General features: G+C 39.2%; 1 protein-coding gene across 1 annotated transcript; it reads right to left on the minus strand.

Moving 5' to 3' along the window:
- Positions 1-553: 553 nt before the first annotated feature.
- Satl1 (spermidine/spermine N1-acetyl transferase like 1) lies at positions 554-17,571 on the minus strand. The gene is made up of 6 exons (XM_021188690.1): positions 15,730-17,571; positions 9,983-10,034; positions 3,035-3,115; positions 2,535-2,636; positions 1,605-1,645; positions 554-846 (listed from the first exon to the last, which is right to left on the minus strand). Exons 1-6 carry the CDS (start codon positions 17,569-17,571, stop codon positions 676-678), a joined length of 2,289 nt encoding a protein of 762 aa, XP_021044349.1. The 3' UTR covers positions 554-675.
- Between the last annotated feature and the right edge of the window lie 5,188 nt (positions 17,572-22,759).

Raw genomic sequence — 22,759 nt, forward strand, 5'->3', positions numbered from 1 at the left:
TATATAATTCCAAAATAATTGTACTTCTAAAAAAGTGACATTACCAGAAAGGATGGACTCAAATACAAGTAATAATGTTGAATGTGGTATCTTCAACCACAGAGCTCTAGATGTTCAGGGATGGAATGTTCTTAGGGTACAATAGCGAAGAGGCAATGGGACTGAACACTCCAGATAAGCAATTACTAGTTTTTCACAAGCAAGGTCTTCAGAACTTAGCCTTAATGTAGGAAATTGAGTTTTAAACCTCATACCTACCTCTTTCTATTTAAACATAGCCGTCCTTCATCATGTATAAAATGTAAATCCTTAAGAAAATGCCATGTGAGCATTGTGCTTATCTTAATTTCAGCTATATGAAAATGTGAAAATATCACCATTATGCATTTGATGACATACAGTTACTAAAAACGCCAAGCCCAGTGTAAGTGAGTTTTGAAGGATGTAATCATGTAGATTGTTAGAACTTTTACTAGCCATTAGTGTTTAGTTTGCATTGCATTGATGGTATCTTGAAAACTCTATTTGAAAGTAAAATATCTACAAGAATATTGCGTTCACCTGCTTTATTTTACAACATTTGATGTCAAAGTGATGTTTCTCAGGCGACATTCAAATGTTGAGGCCTATGTTGTGATGAGTTGTTACTATTTTGTTTTATTTTTTGTTTTGTGTTCATTCTTCTTCTGCAAGTTCCAGGAGATCATCCAAGTTAAATCTGAACAAATGCCAGCCTTCCTCACAGGAGAGGTCTAAAGCCCCTAGGCGAGTGTAGTACTCAACAGAATCCTGATTCCAAATGATGACAAGAAACTGCATGCCACAACATTCGGTGTTGATGGCTATCTGTTTTAAAACGAACAAGTAGACATTGCCCTTATTTTGACAGTATAATCATTCACATTTTACTGAAGGTCTACTATATAAATACTATATATGTATAACAATTTTGGAATAGGTATTTTGGGACAAAAAGGAATATTTATATTATTGCAAGTCACACTGTGGATTTATTTTATGAGTAAAATCACCTTATCCTTAATGATAAAAACATTCGTACATAGTGTGCTTATACATTATATAGGAATAAAATTTAATTAACTATAACATAGAATCTGAGCTTTCAGCTTGAAAGCCCACTTTACTAAATATTGGAAGTACATGTTACAAACATCTTTTGAGGTATGTGAATTCACACATTGATGTGGATTTGGCCATATGTCTGCCTGTAGTGGTGGTCAGAGGGCAACTTTGGATGTTATCCCTCAGGTGCTTTCCACTTTTTGTTTGAGAAAAAGTCTTTCACTGGCCTGAAATTTCACCACATAGATTAGGGTAGCAGGCAGTGACCACAAGAGATAATAGTCTGTACCTCTCACCTTGCCACTGCTGGCATAAAAGTGTGTGCTATCATTCCTGGCTTTTTATGTGGGGTCTTGGGATTAAATTTAAATCCTGGTGTTTGCAAGGCAAACACTTTACCAACAGAACCAGTCTTGGTATATTTAATTAATAAGATTAATTAACTAATCTATGTCCCATTAAAAAATCTTGATGATGAAAAGGATAATATATAGACTATCAATACTAACTATAACACATACCTGACTTAGCTTCTTCAGCATGTCAGCCCCAATACCTATACCTATAAAATAGATACGTTAAAGAAAGTCTGTAAGTTGAGAATTTTCACTTAACTATTTATTTTGATTTTAAAGCAATATAAAATCAAACTCTATTTGTGGTTGTCATATATTCTAAATAGCATGTGTTGAAACTCACTCATGAATGCGTTACATTGTCTTTTCTCTAACTGGAACCTGGGAACAATGCTAATATAAAAGAGATTCATTTTATGTTTAAAAGTGATGCTGTAAAAAGAGTGTCACTGTATTCTTTCTTTTTCTTGAGAAAGGGTCTTACCATCTTTTATTGGATGGCTTGGAATGTGAACTCATTGAGATCCACCTCCCTCTGCATCTCAAGCACTAGAATTAAACATGTGTGTCACCATGCTGGCCTTCACTGTTTTCTTACAACAGGGCATATTTCTTATCTATGTCTGCTAAAAACAGACCTAAAATATAAAATTATTTTACAGATAAAAATATTAGTTGGGATAAAGAGATAACTCAGCAGTTAAGAGCACTGAATGTTCTTTCAGAGGTCTGAGTTCAATTCCCAGCAACCACATGATGGCTTACAACCATCTGTAATGGGGTCTGATGCCATCTGGTGTGTCTGATGACAACAGTGTACTCATATACATAAAATAAATAAATTTACCTAAAATATATTAGTTGGAACTGTATAGCTTGCTTGAGTGTGTTGATGAATACTGTTGAAATATTTTCTAACTTATGGTTGAGTCTTCACTGCACTAGGATCCTGATCAGGCTCAAGAAATGGAAATGAGTTATCTAGATAAGTTAAAACTCATAACTCTAGTAAGAGGCTTATCTGTAGCCCTTCCATTAGAATGTAACTTAGAAAAATTTACATGTTTGCAAGTAATATTATGATTGTAGTTTTACCTTGATAGTCTTCAGTGATATAAAAATCCTCTAGGTGAAGCAGTTTGCCAATCCGTGGGTCATAAGTGAAGTAGTACATGGCAAATCCAATGGTTTTGACTCCTGGGAAGAGAGAAGAGAGTGGAGATAGAGGCTAGTGCTTTCAGTCATAAGAAGGTATATGTTTCCAAATAGAATACAAAAGAGTATGTTTGTTTGCTGCTTTAACAATTAAGGCACTAAGTGACAGCATCAGCACATAAATATATAACGCAGAAAGTTCACTTTTCTTATAATAAACCCTCTAAAAGAAAGTGTATACTTTGATACATGTTCTCATAATTTTTATACTTTTATTATCAGAGTGACATAGTAGTGTTATTTAAAAGTACTCTAGGTTTGTACATTGTAGTCCTCTGCTTAATACTAGTTACACGATGTGTTTTTGTTAACTGTTAACTCTGTTTTCAGATACAGAAAATGTATTACAGACTAAATTAGAGACAAAAGATTTACTTTACCTGATTCTGTCTGTTCACTGGGTGCTTCAGCAATCAAGCAGTAGAAAAGTGGATTGTCCCCAAAACCATCCCTGAATAAATCTGAAATATCAATTCACATACAATATGTCAAAGTTTATCAAATTCACTTAAGAGGAGTAGAAGGCAGGAAATAATCAAACTTAGGGCTGAAATCAACCAAGTGGAAACAAAAAGAACTTCAAAGAATCAACCAAACTAGGAGGTGATTCTTTGAGAAAATCAACAAGATAGATAAACCNTTAGCCAGACTNACTAGAGGGCACAGAGACAGCATCCTAATTAACAAAATCAGAAACGAAAAGGGAGACATAACAACAGACCCTGAGGAAATCCGAAACATCACCAGATCCTACTACAGAAGGCTATACTCAACAAAACTGGAAAACCTGGANGAAATGGACAAATTCCTAGACAGATACCAGGTACCAAAGTTAAATCAGGATCAGATTAATGACCTAAACAGTCCTATATCACCTAAATAAATAGAAGCTGTCATTAATAGTCTCCCAACTAAAAAAAGCCCAGGACCAGATGGGTTTAGTGCTGAATTCTATCAGGCTTTCAAAGAAGACCTAATTCCAACTCTCCTCAAAGTATTAATAGAAACAGAAGGTACTCTACCCAATTTATTCTATGAAGCCACAATTACTCTGATATCTAAACCACACAAAGATGGCAAAATAAGAAGGAACAGGTTCAGTTCTTCCCATGTGCACAGCAGCTATGCTAGTAGCAACTGTCTGATGTGGGTATTTTAACATTTACAACTTTTAGGAGATTCTGTCTGGTATCTGCAGTTACTTTTGGCTAAATGTACGTATAAGTGTGATATCACATAGATGCCTACCTCCCTTTGAGTTTTCTACCAGGTATCTGTAAGAATGAGAGCTTGTATTTCTGGAGTAGTTTGTTGAAGCCTGGGTGATCAATAATTATTTTGTCCTTAATGTTACTAGGCCTTGTCTACAAAATGAGTTCCAGGACAAGCAAACCCTGTCTCGAAAAACAAAACAGAAAAACAAAACAAAACAACAACACAAAAAGGTTTTATGTTCTAACAAGACTTCGATTCAGACCATAGGTGTGTGAGTTCATTTCTGGGTCTTCAATTCTATTCCATTGATTTGCCTGACTGTCTCTGTACCAATACCATGTAGTTCTTTTTTTAAAATTACTTTTGTTCTGTATTACAGCTTGCAGTCAGGGATGGTGATTCCATCAGAAATTGAGGGAATGGGCTATCTGCCCATCTAAAAATTGTTAACCCAGAAATGTTCATGTCCAAAGGAAAAACAGGGACAAAACATGGAACAGAAACTGAAGGAAAGGCCATCCAGAGATTGTTCCACTTAGGGATCCATCCCATCTGCAGACACCAAACCCAGACACTATTGCTGATGCCAAGAAGAACTTGCTGCCAGGAGCCTGGTGTGGCTGTTCCCTGAGAGTTTCTACCAGCACCTGACCAATACAGATGCAGATACAGCCAACAGTTGGACTGAACCCAAGGACCCCAATGGAAGAGCTAGGTGAAGGACTGAAGGAGCTGAAGGGGATTGCAACCCCATAGGAAGAATAATATCAACTAACTGGACTACCCAGAGCTCCCAGAGACTAGACCATCAACCAAAGAGTATACATAGAGGGATACTCTATGGCTCACATCAACATAAGCAGGAGACAGAGACAACATCCTGGGAATGGTATGAGTCTTTTGAAACCTCAAACCTCAAAGCTTGCCCCCAGTGGCACAGTTCCTCCAATGAGGCCATATCTCCCAATCCTTCACTAAAGAGTTCTACCAACTGGGGACCAAATATTTAAACATATGAGCCTATGGAGACCATTCACATTCAAACTACCATGAAAATGTACAAGACAGTGTACATGAAGACAAACTTTTTCCCAAGTGTCTAGGATAGAACATATATACGTCTTTAGATCAAGTCTTTATAAAAGTTAAAAGACTAAAATAATGCACAGTATGTTTTCCAGTCACAAAGTCATGAAACTGGAAGTCAATAGGTAAAAAATATACACATTCAGAAATATGTGGAAATTAATGCTTACATTTAAACATACAACGAGTGAAGAAAGAAATCAAAGGGCTTGGAATGTGACTAAATTATGGAGCACTTTCCTGATATGCAAGAATCCTAGGTTCTATTCCTAGCATGACAATCAGTTAATGAATATACGCAAATAAATATTGTTGTAGTTAATTTAAAAATAGTCAAGATGCAATTTTGTTGAAACTATTGATGTGTATAATATGCCCGCAGGAAGAAGATATAAATCATAAAAAAGACATGCTAAAATAATTAGAAATAATTGAAAATGAAAACATCACAAACAAAAATTTATTGAATGCAGTGATAGTAGTGCTCACAGAAATTAATAGTTGCAAATTCCTATATAGTAGAAAGAAAATATGTCAGAAAAGAACTTAATATATGCCTTAAAGGGACATAAAACAAAGTAAGCCCTGATGTCTCCTATGGAAGGCAAAAAAGTTTAACAGATATAAATGAGAAAAATACAGAAAACTTAAGGACCCCCAAAACTGGTTATTTGAACAAGTCAGCAGAACTGATGGCTAGATTGAAGAAGAGCAAGAAAGAGTACAAATATTAAGATCAGAAATGAAAATGGGACTTTTACTATATGAAAGTCAGAATATATCCATGCTGTAAGTGATATTGATCTACTAGTCAGTTATGTTTGTTCTATTACATACCATTATTTTCTGTCTAATTTTCATTAAATTTTCTTCTAAGTCCACCTAAGGAAATATAGAGTGCCTTTATCATGTTTGGTACTATCTACATGTTAGGCATCCATGGTCCTTGGAACGTATCACCTTGGATGAAGGGGTGATATTATCTATTCAAAACCATAAAGTGTCATTAAAATACATTTCAGTAGACTTAAGTTAGTTCAAGTACTGTTATGAGTAGTAAGATTTAACAGTTATGATGTAATATTTACATAACTTATTTACATATTCAATGCAGTCCATTAAAAGTACACAGTCTCAGTTATTGTTTTATTGCTGTGAAGAGACATCATGGGCAAAGGTAACTCTTATAAAGGAAAGCATTTAATTGCAGGCTTACAGATTCAGATTGGTCCATTATTGTCATGGCAGGAAGCATGGCAGAATTCAGGCAGGTATGGGGCTGAGAGCTTACATTCTAATCCATAGGCAGACAGAGAGAGAGAGAAAGAGAGAGGGACACTGGACGTGGCATGGGCTTTTGACATCTCAAGGACTGCCCCACAGTGACAAACTTCCTCCAATAAGTCCACAAGGCCTAATCCTTCTCAAACAGGTTCACCAAATGGGGACAAAGTATTCAAGCATATGACCATGTGGGGACCATTCTAAATCCAACTACCAGATTCCACTCTCCGGTCCTTGTAGGCTTGTAGCCATATTATAATTCAAAGGCTTGTAGCCATATTGTAATTCAAAATGCGTTTAGTCTAATTTCAAAACTCCCCCATTGTCTTTAAGTCTGTTTAAAAGTACAATGTCTGTCTTGAGACTCCAAGCAATCTCTTAACAGTAACTCACTGTAAAATCAAAATAAAAAGGCAGATCACATACTTTGAACCTATAATGGCACAGGACATACACTAGCATTTGAAGTGGGAGAAAAGGGAAAATATTGAGGATCTGCTGGACCAAAGCAAGACTGAAAACTAGCAGGGCAAACTTCAAATTCTGCACAAATACAAGTAGTAGTGTTGAATGTGGTATCTTCAACCAAAGAGCCCTAGATGTTCAGGGATGGAATGTTCTTAGGGTACAATAGTGAAGAGGCAATGGGACTGAACACTCCAGATAAGCAATTACTAGTTTTTCACAAGTAAGATCTTCAGAACTTAGCCTTAATGTAGGAAATGAGTTTTAAACCTCATACCTACCTCTTTCTATTTAAACATAGCCGTCCTTCATCATATATAAAATATAAATCCTTAAGAAAATGCCATGTGAGCATTGTGCTTATCTTAATTTCAGCTATATGAAAATTCTGTAGCTTTTCTTAGTCACAGCGGGAGATTCCAGAATCTTCTTATTATATTCTTTGTGAGTTTTTTTTTTCTTTTTGAGACAGAGTTTTCTATGTAACCCTGACTGCCTGGAACTCACCATGTAAACCAGGATGGCCTTGAACTCACAGAGAACTACATGTATCTGCATCCCAAATGCTAAGATTAAAGGTATGCACCACCATGGCCAGTCTTGCTATATTCTTCTTGACTCTAAATTAAGAACCATGTGGGCAAAGCTTCTAATTTCTGCTTACTATGCTGGAACCTGCCCCCCTCATTCAATTATATCTGCACGAGTTTTCTGCAATTGATAGATTCTTTTATTGCCTAAACTTCAGTTTTTCTTTTATTTCTATGGAAAAATTAGAAGCTTAGCTTGTGGGGATACTATTCCCTTTATTCCATTTCAGATCACACCTTTCTTTAAATTTCACATCTCCTTGAGCATAACACATGGCTCCAACATTATATTTCTGGGTGAGACTTTTCTCTTCAAACAGCACATTTTGTATTTCTCTTTGCCCCACTTAACTTTTTTTTCATTTCAGGTCTATGTGGGGCAGTGGGCTGCACACAAGCAGCCTGGTCTCCAGTCGAGCAAAGATCTAGAACCCCGGGGGACTCGATGGGTGGTGATTTCCACCTACATGGGATGAAAGGTGTTTGATCATGTTTCATGCTCCTGTCGAAGTTACTGTCCCTCAGGAGAAGTGTGTGGCTATAAGTCACGCAGGCAATGTCACAAGCTCCTGACATTCTGACTAGACTCCACCTTCACAGTTACCTGACTGTAGCCAGGTATGCTCCTCCCCACAGTTAATTGATAGCCCAGCCCACTATAAAGGGGCTGCTTGGTCCCTCCTTGCTCTCTTTAAGCTTTCACCTTTCTTACTCTCTAGCTCTCCTTCTCTTTCTCCCTTCCCTCTCTCCATGTGGCCATGGCCAGCCTCTCTCCTTTCTACCTTCTCTCCTTTGCCCCTGCCTTTCTACCATAAATCTCTAAAACCATAGACTGACTCTGCTCATCAAGGCCCATTGTGCTTGAATGATGTCAAAGACTTTCCCCTAATGAGCTGTGTCTAACCTCCTGCAGGAAGCTTTTCCTGCACTTAAGCCACCATTGACCATGACCGGACCAAGGACTCTCACCCATGTGGGAACCACCCAGTATCCCCCTCTCCCCCTGCCCTCTTCTCTCTTCATCCTCAGGGCTGACTGATCTCCCCCCGGGGCCCCCATTTGTTCTCAGCTCATCCGTGGTATCCAGTGTGAGATGCCTGAGACTGAGAACCTGACACCTTGGACTGCCCCTTGTCTACCACTCACTGAGCTGGGGTCCATGGCTTTCCACAGGCAGACACCCACCTAGGGCCATGTAGAAAGCATGTGACAGTCCTTTCGTGTCCGCCCTCCCAGAGCACTGGAACTCTGGCAGAACACAGGTTTTCTCCCACTCCCTTTATTCCCCCAAGCTCCCTGCCCTACAGGTCTACATAAAAGTGATCACCAATAACCCTATGACACAGTCAATATTAGGCTGTTTTGAAATCTCCTTCAAGGCCATTAGTCCAAAACTCCTCAATTTAGTCTTAGGCAGATTCTTAGGACAAAGGCAAAAAGCACCCATATTCTTTGTCACAGAAGCCCAAGAAAAGTTTCTAGGCCAATTCCTAATATTCTTTCCCTCTGAAGCCTCTTAATCTTGGCTTACATAGTCTAAATCACCTTCTGCAGCACACTCTTCCTACTGTAATAGCCTATGTGGCTCCTGTCTTAGTCATTGTTCCATTGGTGTCAAAAGACACACTGATCAAGGCAACTCTTACAAAAGAAAATATTTAATTGGGGTTTATTTATGGTTTCAGAGGTTTAGTCCATTATCATCATGGTAGGGAGCATGCATGGTTCATGGCATGGATGGCATTGGAGCAGTAGCTGAGAGATCATCATGATCCTCATTCAGAGAGAGAGAGAGAGAGAGAGAGAGAGAGAGAGAGAGAGAGAGAGAGAGAGAGAGAAACAGACAGTGTGTGTATCTCTCTGTGTTTCACTGGGCCTGACATAGGTTTTTGAAACATCAAAGCCTACCGCCAGTGATATACTTACTCCAATAAGACCACATCTCCTAATTTTTCTCAGTAGGCCACAAACTAGGGGGTCACTGTCATTCAAACCAGCACACCCACCATCCTTTTTCTTAAATTTATACATATTCCAAAGAACTCCAAATACCCCAAACAGCTTTAAAAGAAAAAGTCAGAGGATACTCAATGCTTAATTTTGAGATTCACTATAATGTTATAGTAGTTAAAACTGTATGATACCGGAAAGAGGCCTGATATGTAGACAAACCAAACATAAACAGGGCTGTAAAGTAAATACTCACAAAGCTATATGGCTAACTGATTTATTATCAGGGTATCAAAGCCATTTAATACAGACTTCCCTATCTTCACCATCTTTTAGCCTTATTACTGTGTAAAATTCTAATTCATAATAATTCTCTACATTCTCCATTAATATTTTTGGCTACCAAATATAAAAAACTAACTTTTTCAAAGCTCCTACCAAGATATTGCATATAAGGAACACTTCAGACATGCCAAACCGCTTTCTCTCTGTTTTGAAATGCATTTGCAGCCTACTGAATCTGTAAAGGCATGTACTGTTTCATATTAAAAAGATGAAAAATGAAAAATATTGGAACACTGAAAAGGTGATGGAATTTGTGTCTTGTATATGTCCATATTAATAATAGGAACCCTTTTTTTTTTAACAAGGACAGCTGCTTCTGCATTAGGTATTTGTCCTGCGTGCATGCATCCACACTGTTTTTACCTGCAGGAAGATTACCACAAAACATCTTACCCCGTTCTGTTAATGACACTTTTTCTTGCATGCCTTCATAGGAAGCCAGTTCCTGTCAAAGTAGAAAAAACAGTTTCAGCTGATGATTAGGTAAATATAATCATTAAAGTATTTATTGAATATTTATAACACAGAAATGCTAGGTTGTACTAAAAAGAAGTCAGATTTGATTTCACTTATATAGAAATTTGAAATCTGAAACAACAATGTAAAACAAAATAGGTAGATAAGTAGTTGGTAGCTAGATGATAGATAAGCATGTTATAGGGAGATGATAGACAGATTATAGATTTGATATCTCAATCACGTGCATGTTAACTTTCTGGATTTGTAGGTCTGAATTCAGCAGGAACATGGAAAGTAAAAATAAAAATTTTGTTTCTGGGCAGTCACAGCATTTACTTATCATGACTTTACAAAAAATTTTGTGAAATGTGTTTCCTTGGGGTTTGCTAGTAATTTTAAATAATTTTAAAATTGTAGCCTTGCAGTCTGAGCTGGTGCCCTAAGCAGACCTCGGGCACAAGCTCTGCACTCAATCCCACAACACCCAGAAGGAGCTTGACTCCAAGTTGCTCTAGCATGCCCAGAAACAAGGAGGCCACAACATCTACCCCAACACCAAGAGTAACTGGGAACCCCAGGATTCAAGGACTAAGGAACCACTGCCCAACCAGTTACACTGGCTCCTTCCCATCTGAGCCAGGGCCTTGAGCAGACCTTTGGCACTATTACCACACCAAGTCCCAAAATAACCAGAGGAAGTTCAAATTCCAGGTTGTTGAACATGCCCAGGATCATAGGATCACAGGATCTCAGGATCTTGGTCACACCAGGATTTCAGGATCCTAGAGGTAGCTGGACTCCCAGGTGCTCTTATACCCAGGATCTCAGGATCACAGGATCATAGAGACAGCTCGACTCTGACACAGCCAAGATAACAGGAGGGACAGGCTCCAGTCAGAGACAGTGAGTGTAGATAGCACTAGAGATAACCAAATGGCAAGAGGCAAGTACACAAGCCACAGAAACAACGGTTACTTAGCATCATCAGAACCCAGTTCTCCCACCATAGCAAGTCGTGGATACCCCATCACTCCATAAAAGCAAGATTTGGATCTAAAGTCACATTTTATGATAATGATAGAGGTCATTAAGAAGGACATAAATAGCTCCATTAAAGAAATACTGGAGAACACAGGTAAACAGGTAGAAGACCTTAAAGAGGAAACATAAAAATCCCTTAAAGAATTACAGGAAAACACAATCAAACAGGTGAAGAAAATGAACAAAACCACCCAGGATCCAAAAATGGAAGAAGAAACAATAAAGAAATCACAAAGGGAGACAACCATGGAGTTAAAAAACCTGGGAAAGAGGTCAGGAGTCATAGATACAAGTGTCACCAACAGAATACAAGAGATAGAAGAGAGAATCGCAGGTGCAGAAGATACCATAGATAACATTACCACAACAGTAAGAGAAAATGAAAAATGGAAAAATCTCCTAACCCAAAACATCCAGGAAATCTAGGACACAATGAGAAGACCAAACCTAAGGATAGTAGGTATAGAAGAGAGAGAAGATTCCCAACTTAATGTGCCAGTTCAACAAAATTATAGAGGGTCAGGAAATTGAACAGAGGTGTGTAGCAATGGGGTATAGGGAACTGGGGGGAACAACCAGAAAGTCCCAGATGGCAGAAAAGCGAGAGCCTTCAGGGACCCAACGGGGATGACATTAGCTGAAATATCCAACAAAGGGGAGGGAGGACTGTAGAGACCATATGCAGAGGTCAGGTGTAGTCCCCCAGTTGCTGGATGGGGCCATCTGCCCATCTCAAAAATTTTAACCCAGAATTGCTCCTGTCTAAGGGAACTATAGGGACAAAAAAGTAGAGTAGAGACAGATGGAAAGGCGATCCAGAAACGGGCCCACCTGAGGTTCCATCCCATATACAGTCACCAAACCCAGACACTATTGTGGATGCCAAGAAGTGCTTGGTGGCAGGAGCCTGATATAGCTGTCTCCTGAGAGGCTCTGCCAATCCCTGACAAATACAGAGGTAAATGCACACATCACAGGGTCCCCAATGAAGGAGCTAGAGAAAGGACCCTAGGATCTGAAGGTGTTTGAAGCTCCATAGGAGGAAAAACAATATGAACTAACCAGTACCCACAGAGCTCCCAGGGACTAAACCACCAACCAAGAGTACGCATGGAGGGACCCATGGCTCTATCCATATATGTAGCAGAGGATGGCCTTATCAGGCATCAATGGGAGGAGAGGCCATTGGTCCTATGAACACCTGATGTTCCAGTGTAGGGGAATGTCAGGGTGGTGAGGTGGGATGTCCCAGTGTAGGGGAATGTCAGGGTGGTGAGGTAGGAGTGAGTGAGTGGGTGGGTAGATGGGGGAACACCTTCATAGAAGCAGGGGGGGAGGAGTTATGGGATATCCAGTGGGGGAGGGGATCTGGAAAAGGGATATCATTTGAAGTATAAATAAAGAAAATAGCCAATAAAAATTTCTAAAAAAATTATCTCACATTTAGAAAATAGAAACTGTGACATTACATTTCCCAACATTGTAGAACAAGAATTCAACAGAATATTTCATTTTTTTATTTATTATTATTTTCTTTATTTACATTTCAAATGCTATCCTGAAAGTTCCCTATACCCCCTCCAGCCCCTGCTCCCCTACCCACCCACTCCCACTACTTGGCCCTGGCCTTCCCCTGTGCTGGGTCATATAAAGTTTACAAGACCAAGGGGTCTCTCTTCCCAATGATGGCCGATTAGGCCATCTTCTGCTACATATGCAGCTAGAGACNCGAGCTCAGGGGGTACTGGTTAGTTCATATTGTTGTTNCACCTACAGGGTTGCANCCCCCTNCANCNCCTTGGGTACTTTCTCTAGCTCCTCCATTGGGGGCCCTGTGTTCCATCCAAAGCTGTTACAATCTCCTTCTGTGTTTGCCAGGCACTGGCATAGCCTCACAAGAGGCCGCTATATCAGGGTCCCTTCAGCAGAATCTTGCTGGCATGTGCATTAGTATCTGGGTTTGGTGGCTTATGATGGGATGGATTCCTGGATGGGGTAGTCTCTGGATAGTCCATCCTTTCANCTTAGCTCTAAATTTTGTCTCTCAACAGAATATTTCTTACTCCTAAATAAAAACTTACTGATGTATATAACCAAAATAAATTTAAATTCTTCAAAATAAATCAACATGTTTGCTCATTTTATGCCAATTTAACACAGATTAGAGTTATTTGAGAGAACAGAACCTCAACTGAGACAATGCATTCACTAGATCAGGCTGTAGGCAAGCCTCTGCTGCATTTTCTTAACTCCTAACAAATTGGGTAGGGAGTTGGTGGACAGTGACCATTGTGGTGGTACCACCACTGGGCTGCCTGTCCTACCTTCTATAAGAAAGTAGGCTGCGCAGGCCAGGAGGAGCAATCAGCACCTCTTCATGGCCTCTGCATGCTTTCAGTTCCTGTCCTATTTGAGTTTCTGGCCTGACTTCCTTCAATGGACTATTAGGGTATGTAAACCAAATAAACCCTTTCCTCCCCAAGTTACTTTTGATCATGATATTTCATCACATCAATAGTAGCCATAACTAAGACAAATAACTGCTCATTTAAAAAATCCACACATAAGCATGTCTTCATTATAAACATCCTAGTCAGTCCATACTATATTATTTTCATATCAGTTAGCACTCATTTATAAATATGTGTCCTTCATATGGTATTGGTCAGTTGGAATTCAGCAGGAAAAGCAACAGTTCATGAATAACCACACTTTTGCAACATATTCAACTATGTGGTAACTATATTATATGTATCACCACTATATGTATTAGAGTTCTAATCAATGTATATTACCCATAAATCCATGTTAATAATTTTTACTAGTATCTTGGATATTTTGACAATTTAAATATAATGATTGCTATTTATTATCTCCAAAGGAGACTAATTTTTGAAAAATTTGACATAATATTTACAAATTCATTTGTTAGATAAAAAAGTTTCTAACTTGTTGCTAATCTTATACAGTAGTTGGCTTCAAGCAAACATATGTACAGAACATATAAATTTAAACTCTGCTATAAGGTTTGTTTTAAAAATTAGATTTTAACACTAAATGTAGAGAAACACCTTTAGTCTTAGCACTTGGGAGGCAGCGGCAGGTGTATTTCTATGAGTTCAAGGTCAGCCTTGTCTACATAGTGAGTTCTAGGACAACTATGTCTACAAAGAGATACCCTGTCTGAAACAAACAAACAAACAAACAAACAAATGTTACATTTTAAAACCAATCTTTAGTATTTCTGAACTTGGCAAAATTTTATTTAACTTTCAAAACCACAGAATTTTGCCCAGGATTGAAGATTCTGATACAGTCTAAATTTGGACAAAGACATAGTTATTTGAAATATGTAAGCTTAAGTAATAATTGTTTTCTTTTGAAATTACTTATATTTGAAATACCATAGTTCTGTGATTCAGAATGTCAAATTATGGTATATATTGACAGGTTTTTATGGTACAGAGACAATATTTGTTTTGCTATAGAAATTCAAGAAAGAACTTATGTTTATTTCTTGAGAGGAGAAAAAATTTAGAGGTCTCTTGTGTAATACAATGGTCATATGTATATGTTTTTACATATGTAAAAACACAAACACTATATTGTGATTAAGGAATTATGGAGTAAACTTGTAATAGTCTCAGAGCATTAACAAGTCACTTACATCTTAACTTTTTGCTTAGTCCAGAACAGAACAAAGTTACAGTGAGTACACTAGTAATTTTCAAATTACATTTAAATACTCTGGTTGCAGCATTTTATTTTGCAGAATTATTTTTGAGAAACTAACTGCTTTGCTTCGCCTGCTTTAATACTAGAATATTATGGATTTATAATGTAAACATATGTGTACAAACTTTGAAAGATCATACATTTCCCATGAGGGAGCTGCCATTTAGTCTGGTATGTATCTGCAAAACATTTTAATAGTGAAAACATTGCAATTTTTATGATCAGTTATAGGGAAAGGTTTATACTCTGCTACAATGATGTTGATGTATAGCTACACAATGCCTCTTAGTGAAGTCTTTTAGCTAAGGAATTTTGATGGCAAGCTAATAAATTAATTTTAAAAGAATATTTTTATAAACTTGTAAATAATCTTGTGTTGGGAAAATGAACATAAACCACAAAGAGAACCACTACATACACATCTGTGTATCACACGAATGACTGCCATCAATGCATCAAAATTTCTTCATGGTAACTATAGTTATTGCATTGTCACCTTTACTGCACTGGTATGATTTCTAGGAAAGTTATTAAAATAAACATGTGCATAAGAGAATGTTCACTCAGTTCCTTAGGCTCATGGAATATATGTGTTAACAGACTTCTAGATAAGCTTTGCCAACTGAGCCATCTCCCTTGTAGAAATTTCATATTTTCTTAAAAAATTATATTCTGCATATCGAAGAAAACACTACAACCATTGAAAATGATGATTAAAGGGGTTTAGTGAATTTGACATTATGTATATGCATCATAATGAACAGAGCTGCTATTATTATTATTAATTATTATTATTATTATTATTATTATTATTATTATTGTTATTATTCAAACTTAGACTATGCATGCCTTTTGTTCTTTCAGCTCTTCACTAACTTCCAAGTAATAAGGAGATACAGGCTTACTTTAATCAATTTCAGGATATCTGGGCAATCTTCAGGTTTAGCAGGTCTTATGAAGAAGGAGCAAGTATTTTTTTTCCCAGTGGGCCGTTGTGTAATTCTTTGTTGACTTTCATTTAAATCACTCATGCTTGGTTCACCTGGCTCTAATTGACTTGGACCTGGTTGGCTTATGTGTAGTTGATCTGAGTCTGACTGGATAGTGTCTGATGGACTACCTTTCATCTCTGGTTTGCTTGGACTTGGTTCTGATTTATCTGATTGTGTCTTTCCTCCTTGGCTTGACTGGGTGCCATCAGGTTGGTTTGTATCTAATTGGTTTGTGCCTAACTGAGTGGTTCCTCGTTGCCTTGACACTGCTTCCCAATAATTATCTGATTGTTCCATGTTTGGATTGATAGGGCAGGGTTGCCATTTTTCTAATTGTCTTATGTCAGAGAAACTTGGGGTTGGCTGCCATGTGTATAATTGTCTAACACCAGGCATGCTGGGATTTTGCTGCCATGCATCATATTGTCTTGTGACTAATTGGCAGGGGCTTGGTTGCCATAAATCTGATTGTCTCATATCTGAGTGGCTTGGACCCCATGGCCCTGAGTCTGAATATTTCATGCCAGGTTGGACTGGTTGCCATGAATCTAATTGTCTCACATCCAGAGCATTGGGGCCTGGTGACCATTGGCCTGGTTGTATATTGCCTGGGTAGTTGGGACCCCATTGCCATGGATTCATCTGTTGCATGCCTGGTTGGCTGGTGCCTGATTGCCATACATCCACATCTATCATATCTGGTTGACAGCTACTTGATTGCCATGTGCCCAACTCTTTCATGCTTGATTGGCTGGCACTTGATTGACACATGCCGTACCTTTGGCCGAAGCCTGTTTGACATGTATTCAACTGCTCCATACCTGATTGGTTGAGGCCCACATGCCATGAACCTGACAATTTTCTTGCTAGTGGGCTAGGATCTGTTTGCCATGTGACTGAATGTCTCATAGTTTGTTGGCTAGGACCCTGTTGACCTGAGCTTGATTGTGTCTTGCCTTGTTGATTAGGGACTAGTTGCCATGTATCAAGTTGCTTCGTAACAAGTTCAATGGGAACTTCTTGTCTCAAGTCATATTGTCTGGTAGATGAGTCACTTAATTGTGGTTGCCATAAATTTAATTGTTTGCTGCCTGGATGGTCTGGGCCCCACTTCCATGCATCTATTTGTCTCACATTTGTAGGGCTTGATTCCCATTGCCATGGTTCTGTTTCTTTCATTCCTGGAAAACTTGGGTCCTGTTTCCATGTATCTGGTTGTTTCTGTTCTGCACAGCTAGGGTCTTGTTGCACTGTATCTGATTGCCCTGTTCCCTGATTACTTTGGGTTGTTTGCCACATGTCTGGTGGTCCCCTGCCTGAATACTCTGGGTCCCATTGCCATGGGTTTACTGGTTTCATATCCAGAGTGGGTGGGCCTGGTTGCCACATGCCTGCTTGTTTCATACCTGGTTGACTTGCACTTGGTTGTTTCATATCCAGTTGTCTTGGGTCTGACTCCCTCATACTTTGTTGGCTCATGTCTGTTTTGTACATGCCTGGTTGGTTCGTGCTTGACCACGGTTGTTTCATATTGGGTTGGCTCTGGCCTGCTTGATTTATATCTGATTGGCTTGAGTCTGGTATTGTCACACCTGGTTCATTCATGCCTGGTTGGTTCATGCTTGGCTGGTTCATGTATGGCTGACTTGTCCCTGGTTGTTGCATGTTGTGTGGGCTCAGGTCTGGTGGACTCATAGCTGGTTGGCTTACACCTGGTTGTGTCATCCCTGATTCATTCATGCCTGGTTGATCCATGAGTGACTGACTGGCAGATGGTGGGTTGGTAAACAACTGAGTGGCTTGTAAGAGTCTTGATAGAACAGGATATTTTGACTACAGAGCTGTGGTGAAAAGTTGTCAGCTGTTTCCAGTTTGTCTTAACTCAGACTTGAAGATAATCCTCTCTCATGGTGGGAATGGGAAACCAAGATGACTACCTGAAGAAGGTGATTAAAGCCTCTGATTCCCTGGCGGTAACTTTACCAGATACCACAGCTACAAGCTTGGATGGATTTCAGCCTGCCATCTGGTCTTTCCCTGCCAACAGGGCAGAAGAAGAAGAACAAAATAATCCTGGGAGTGTTACCACTTTGCCCCTCCCCACCACCACACAGAACTGCATCATAATGATGAAGTCACAATGCCAGATTCTCTTTGCCTATGTGCTGCTCTGCCAAGTTGTGAGGTAGGGGTAGGGCAGTGGCTGCTTGACTAAAGATTCATTTCTCTTTTTGAAAAGCAAGTGGCTCGCTCTCCAATCTTACCCCAGCATTGTTGCAGAACTCCACTCACCCTACCTCCATTCTCTGTGAACTTTGCTGAACCTATGTATGGACCTAGTTTTCCTCATTCCTGTGCACGCTCTTAAACCGTTCTATTCCATTTCCATTCCTTTCCATTAGCCAAGGATACCTAGAAACATTCTCTACATGGGACCTCCAGTGATCATACTAGACCTGAGTCATCAGACATGGACTCAAGTCTGGGGATTTTCACTCTGCCTCATTTCCTCCATTATGATCTTCCCAGCCTCTGTCTACTTGCAGGTATGGTGCTTCCTACCTCAACTCCATCCTCTGGAAATCCTAACTCTGAGTACAAACCCAGGATCCCCCTAGCCTTTAATCCATCTTTCCAGATTATTCTTTGTCTTACTGCAACCAACTTGAAAAAGCTATTCCTGCCACAACTCTAATTTCCCAGGGACTCCGACTCATGCTATGAACAGAATACCATTAGTTCTTTCTTCTAGGCCATCTCAGACTTTTCTCCAAGCCCAACTCTATTACTCTTTGCCACCCACCAACCTGTAAAAGCACTCCCCAGCAGACAACACACAGCTACCACACTTTCCTAAGATTCAGAAAGAGGAAAAGAAACCAAGGAATGTAACACCCACACAACAAAGACAATAAAAGATATCCACATCTAGAATCGTCTCAATCATCTTAACTCCAGACGCCTAGACATGAGGACAAAATCATACATCAACAGCCGAGATGATATGTCTCCAGAACCCAGTTACCCCACTATAGTAGACCCCAACAAATATGATTTAGCTGAAACACAAGATAGTGACATCGAACTATCAATTATGAATATATTCAATGACCTTAAAGAGGATATGAATAAATCATTCAATAAAGGATTTGTAGATTTTGTCTTCTCATAGTCTCTCATAGTCTATAAAAACATAATCAGTAGAATGAAATGAAGAAATAGTTCAAGACATAAAAAAGAAATAAAATCACTAAGTAAACCCCAGCTAAGATAAAACTGTAAATGAAAAAAAAAAAGAAGTCAAACAAAAACCTGAGGTAAGCCTAACCAACAGAGTACAAAACATGAAAGAGACAACCTCAGACATTGAAGAAATATTTACCTATGTCAAAGAAAATGATGAGCATAAAAATATACAGGCACAAAACATCCATAAAATCTAAGACACTGAAAAGAACAAATCTACAAATAGGAAAATAGGAAGTGGAAGAAACCAAGTTCAAAGGCACAAAAAATATTTTTAACAAAATCATAGAAGAAAAATTTCCTAACCTAAAAAAGGAAGTATTAATCAAGGTATAAGACACATAGAAAACACCAAATAGACTGGCCCAGAAAATAAAATTCCTCACAGCACATATTAATCAAATCGCTATCTGTATAGAACAAAAACTATAAATTTCAAGGGGAAAAGACCAAGTAACATACAAATGCAGATGGCTGAGAATAACCCTGAACTTCTCAATGGAGACTCTAAAAGCCATAAGGACCTGGACAGATGTTTTACAAAATCTAAGAGACCACATATGCCAGCACAGAATACTATGCCCAGCAAAACTACCAACCACAATAGACAGAAAAGGGAAAAATATTAATACAACTAAATTTAAATAATATCTGTCTACGAATCCAGAATGCACTAGAAGAAAAACTTCAATCTGAAAAGGTTAAGTATCACCAAGATAACATAAGAAATAAACTAATCTAGGACAATAAATCAAAAAGAAGGTGGAAAAACCTAGCGCATAACAACAAAATAGTAGGAATCAAAAACACTGCTCATTGATAATTCTCAATATTTATAATTAATTATTTTATTTAACTACATCCCAAATATTGCCCCACCTTGTCTCTGCTCTCCACTCCCAGAGTTCTTCACCCCATTTCACGTCCCCTTCTCCTCTGGGAGGGTACTTCCCCTCCCCCACCCTGGACAACCCCTTCCCTGGGGCATCAAGTCTCTACAGGATTAGGTTCATACTCTCCTACTGAGGCCAGACCAGGAAGTCCTCTGCTACATATGTGCCAGGGGCCTCAAACTAGCTCATGTTTTCTGGGTCAAAAAATTTGAAGCTAGGTTGGTGACACTATCCCTCCACTGAGGATGGTGGTCTCTTCAGGTTCCAGCTCCCCAATGTTGGGCATTTTGGCTAAGGTCACCCCCCACTGAGTCCTTACACACAGCAGCTGCAGATTTTCATTCATTCTCCTGGCCCTCTGGGCTTGTCTCCTGTTTCCCCCCACCCCATACATAATCCTGCCCTGCTTTACCCCTCTCCTCTCCTACCTACATTCCTCCCTCCAACTGCTTCCCATGGTTATTTTGTTTCTCCTTCTAAGTGGGATTGAAGCATCCTTATTTGGGCCTTTTTTCTTGTTAATCTTCTTACAATCATGGGTATTCTGTACATTTTGGTTAATATCCTCTTATCAATGAGATAAGTTTTATGTTTTGATTAATATCTACTTATTAATGAGATAAGTACATGTCCTTTTGCATCTTGGTTACCTCACTCAGGATGGTATTTTCTAGTTCCATCCATTTGCCTGCAAAATTCATTATGTTCTTGTTTATAATAGCTGAATAGTATTACATTGTATAAAGGAACCACATTTTTGGTATCCATTCTTTCTTTCTTTCTTTTTTTTTTTTTGAGACAGGGTTTCTCTGTATAGCCCTGGCTGTCCTGGAACTCACTTTGTAGACCAGGCTGGCCTCGAACTCAGAAATCAGCCTGCCTCTGCCTCCCGAGTGCTGGGATTAAAGGCAAGTGCCACCACACCTGGCTTTGGTATCCATTCTTAGGTTGAAGGACATCTTGGTTAATTCCAGTTTCTGGCTATTAGAAATAAGACTGCTATGAACATGGTACAGCACATGTCCTTGAGGTATTGTGGGGTATCTTTTGGGTATATGCCCAAGAGAATGTGTCCTGGGTCTTCAGGTAGGACCCAAGGGGTTGCCATTCCCCTTAGGGACTATTTCCAATTTTCTAAGCAACTACCAGATTGAGTTCCAGAGTGGTTGTACCAGTTTGCAATCCCACCAGCAATGGAGGAGTGTTCCTCTTTCTCCACATCCTCGTCAACCTCTGCTGTCACCTGAGTTTTTGATCTTAGACATTCTGACTTGTGTGAGGTGGAATTTCAGGGTTGTTTTGATTTGCATTTCCCTGATGATTAAGGATGTTGAACATTTCTTTAAGTGCTTCTTGGCCATTCAATATTCCTCTATTAAAAATTCTGTTTAACTCTTTACTCCATTTTCAATTGGGTTATTTTTTGTTTTAATTTCTTTTGCTTTGTTTTGTTTTGTTTTTTTGAGTCTAAATTCTTTGAAGTCCTGAGTTATCTATATATTTTGGATATTAGCCCTCTATCAGATCTTGGGTTAGTGAAGATCTTTTCCCAATCTGTAGATTGCGGTTTTGTCCTATGGACAGTGTCCTTTGCCTTACAGTAGCTTTTCAATTTTATGAGCTCCTAATTGTCAATAGTTGATCTTAAAGCCTAAGCCATTAGTGTTCTTTCTGTTCAGGAAAATTTCCCATGTGCTCACATGTTTGAGGCTCTTTCCTACTTCCTCTTCTATTAGTTTCAGTGTATCTAGTTTTATGTTGAGGTCCTTGATCCACTTGGACTTGAGCTTTGTATAAGATGTGCTCTTCTTGCCCCGACCTGCAGGGATAATCAGCAGGAACCCAGGGCAAGGGAGTGAGAGAGTGGGAGGGAAAGAGACAGGAAGAATGAGAGCAAGTCAATCATACTGATCAAGCTCTGAAAACTTTATTCAGGAGTGGCAATATAAGCATAAGCAAGAGGTGGCTCCAAGGGAGGGGGAAGAGCCCAGGGGCTCTCTGAAGGTCAGGTGGAAATCTTCAGCTCCTGGAACCAACGGTCACAGTGTCCTCTTTACCCACAAACATTCTTACTGTTATGACCACAAATGTTGTCTCAGGATTGTTTATGTGAGCTAGAAAATATCCACAAGGCCATGGCTGAGGCCATGGATCCTGTTATCTCCTCCCTATTAATTATTTTCACTAAGGCCCCACAAAACTAGGGTGATCAATAGTCCTCTCATCCTTGGATGAGTGGGCATTAACCAGCAGGGGGAGCATTGACCTGATTCCTCCCATGGGTACCATCATGACCCACAGTCATGGCTCTTGGTATCTTTGGGGGAGGAGAGGCAGAGCCTTAGAAAAATCCTTAAGATAAGGTTGAAAACAGATACCAACCTCCTTGCAAACCAGGTTTGTCTCACGGGGAATTCAGAGATGGCCCCTGTTAGACCTTCCCCTGTGGTGCTTAGCCTTGCAACCTATGCTGGTGCCCATACTAGATTCATTTTATCAAGAATCTGTATGCACGGGTCTGAATTCTAAGCAGCTCCTGAAGGAGAATTATCAACTTCAGGATCAGCAAGGTCTCTGTCAGCCAAATCAAGTCTATGATAATGAATTTGCAAGGGTCTTGATGCCAAGGAATTAATCTGGTGTTTTATAAAACCAGTAATTCTGTTAAAAATAAAAGGCCTCATAAGAGTTTATCTTATGAGAACACTAATGCAACTCCCTGCATCCATCTGGCCATACACAGCGAAGACAGACTTATCTGGATATATTCATCTTTGTGTAGAAATTGAACCCTCATACAATCA

This window comes from Mus pahari, chromosome X (genome assembly GCF_900095145.1).
Source record: "Mus pahari chromosome X, PAHARI_EIJ_v1.1, whole genome shotgun sequence".
NCBI lineage: Eukaryota > Metazoa > Chordata > Mammalia > Rodentia > Muridae > Mus > Mus pahari.

Coding starts and splice junctions, on each gene's coding strand:
- Satl1 (XM_021188690.1), bottom strand. CDS start 17,571: ATGGATCAACCAGGCATGAATGAATCAGGGATGACACAACCAGGTGTA. Junction 3,116..9,982: donor AGTGTCATTAACAGAACGGG/GTAAGATGTTTT, acceptor TTGATATTTCAG/ATTTATTCAGGGATGGTTTT. Junction 847..1,604: donor TGCTGAAGAAGCTAAGTCAG/GTATGTGTTATA, acceptor GTTTTAAAACAG/ATAGCCATCAACACCGAATG.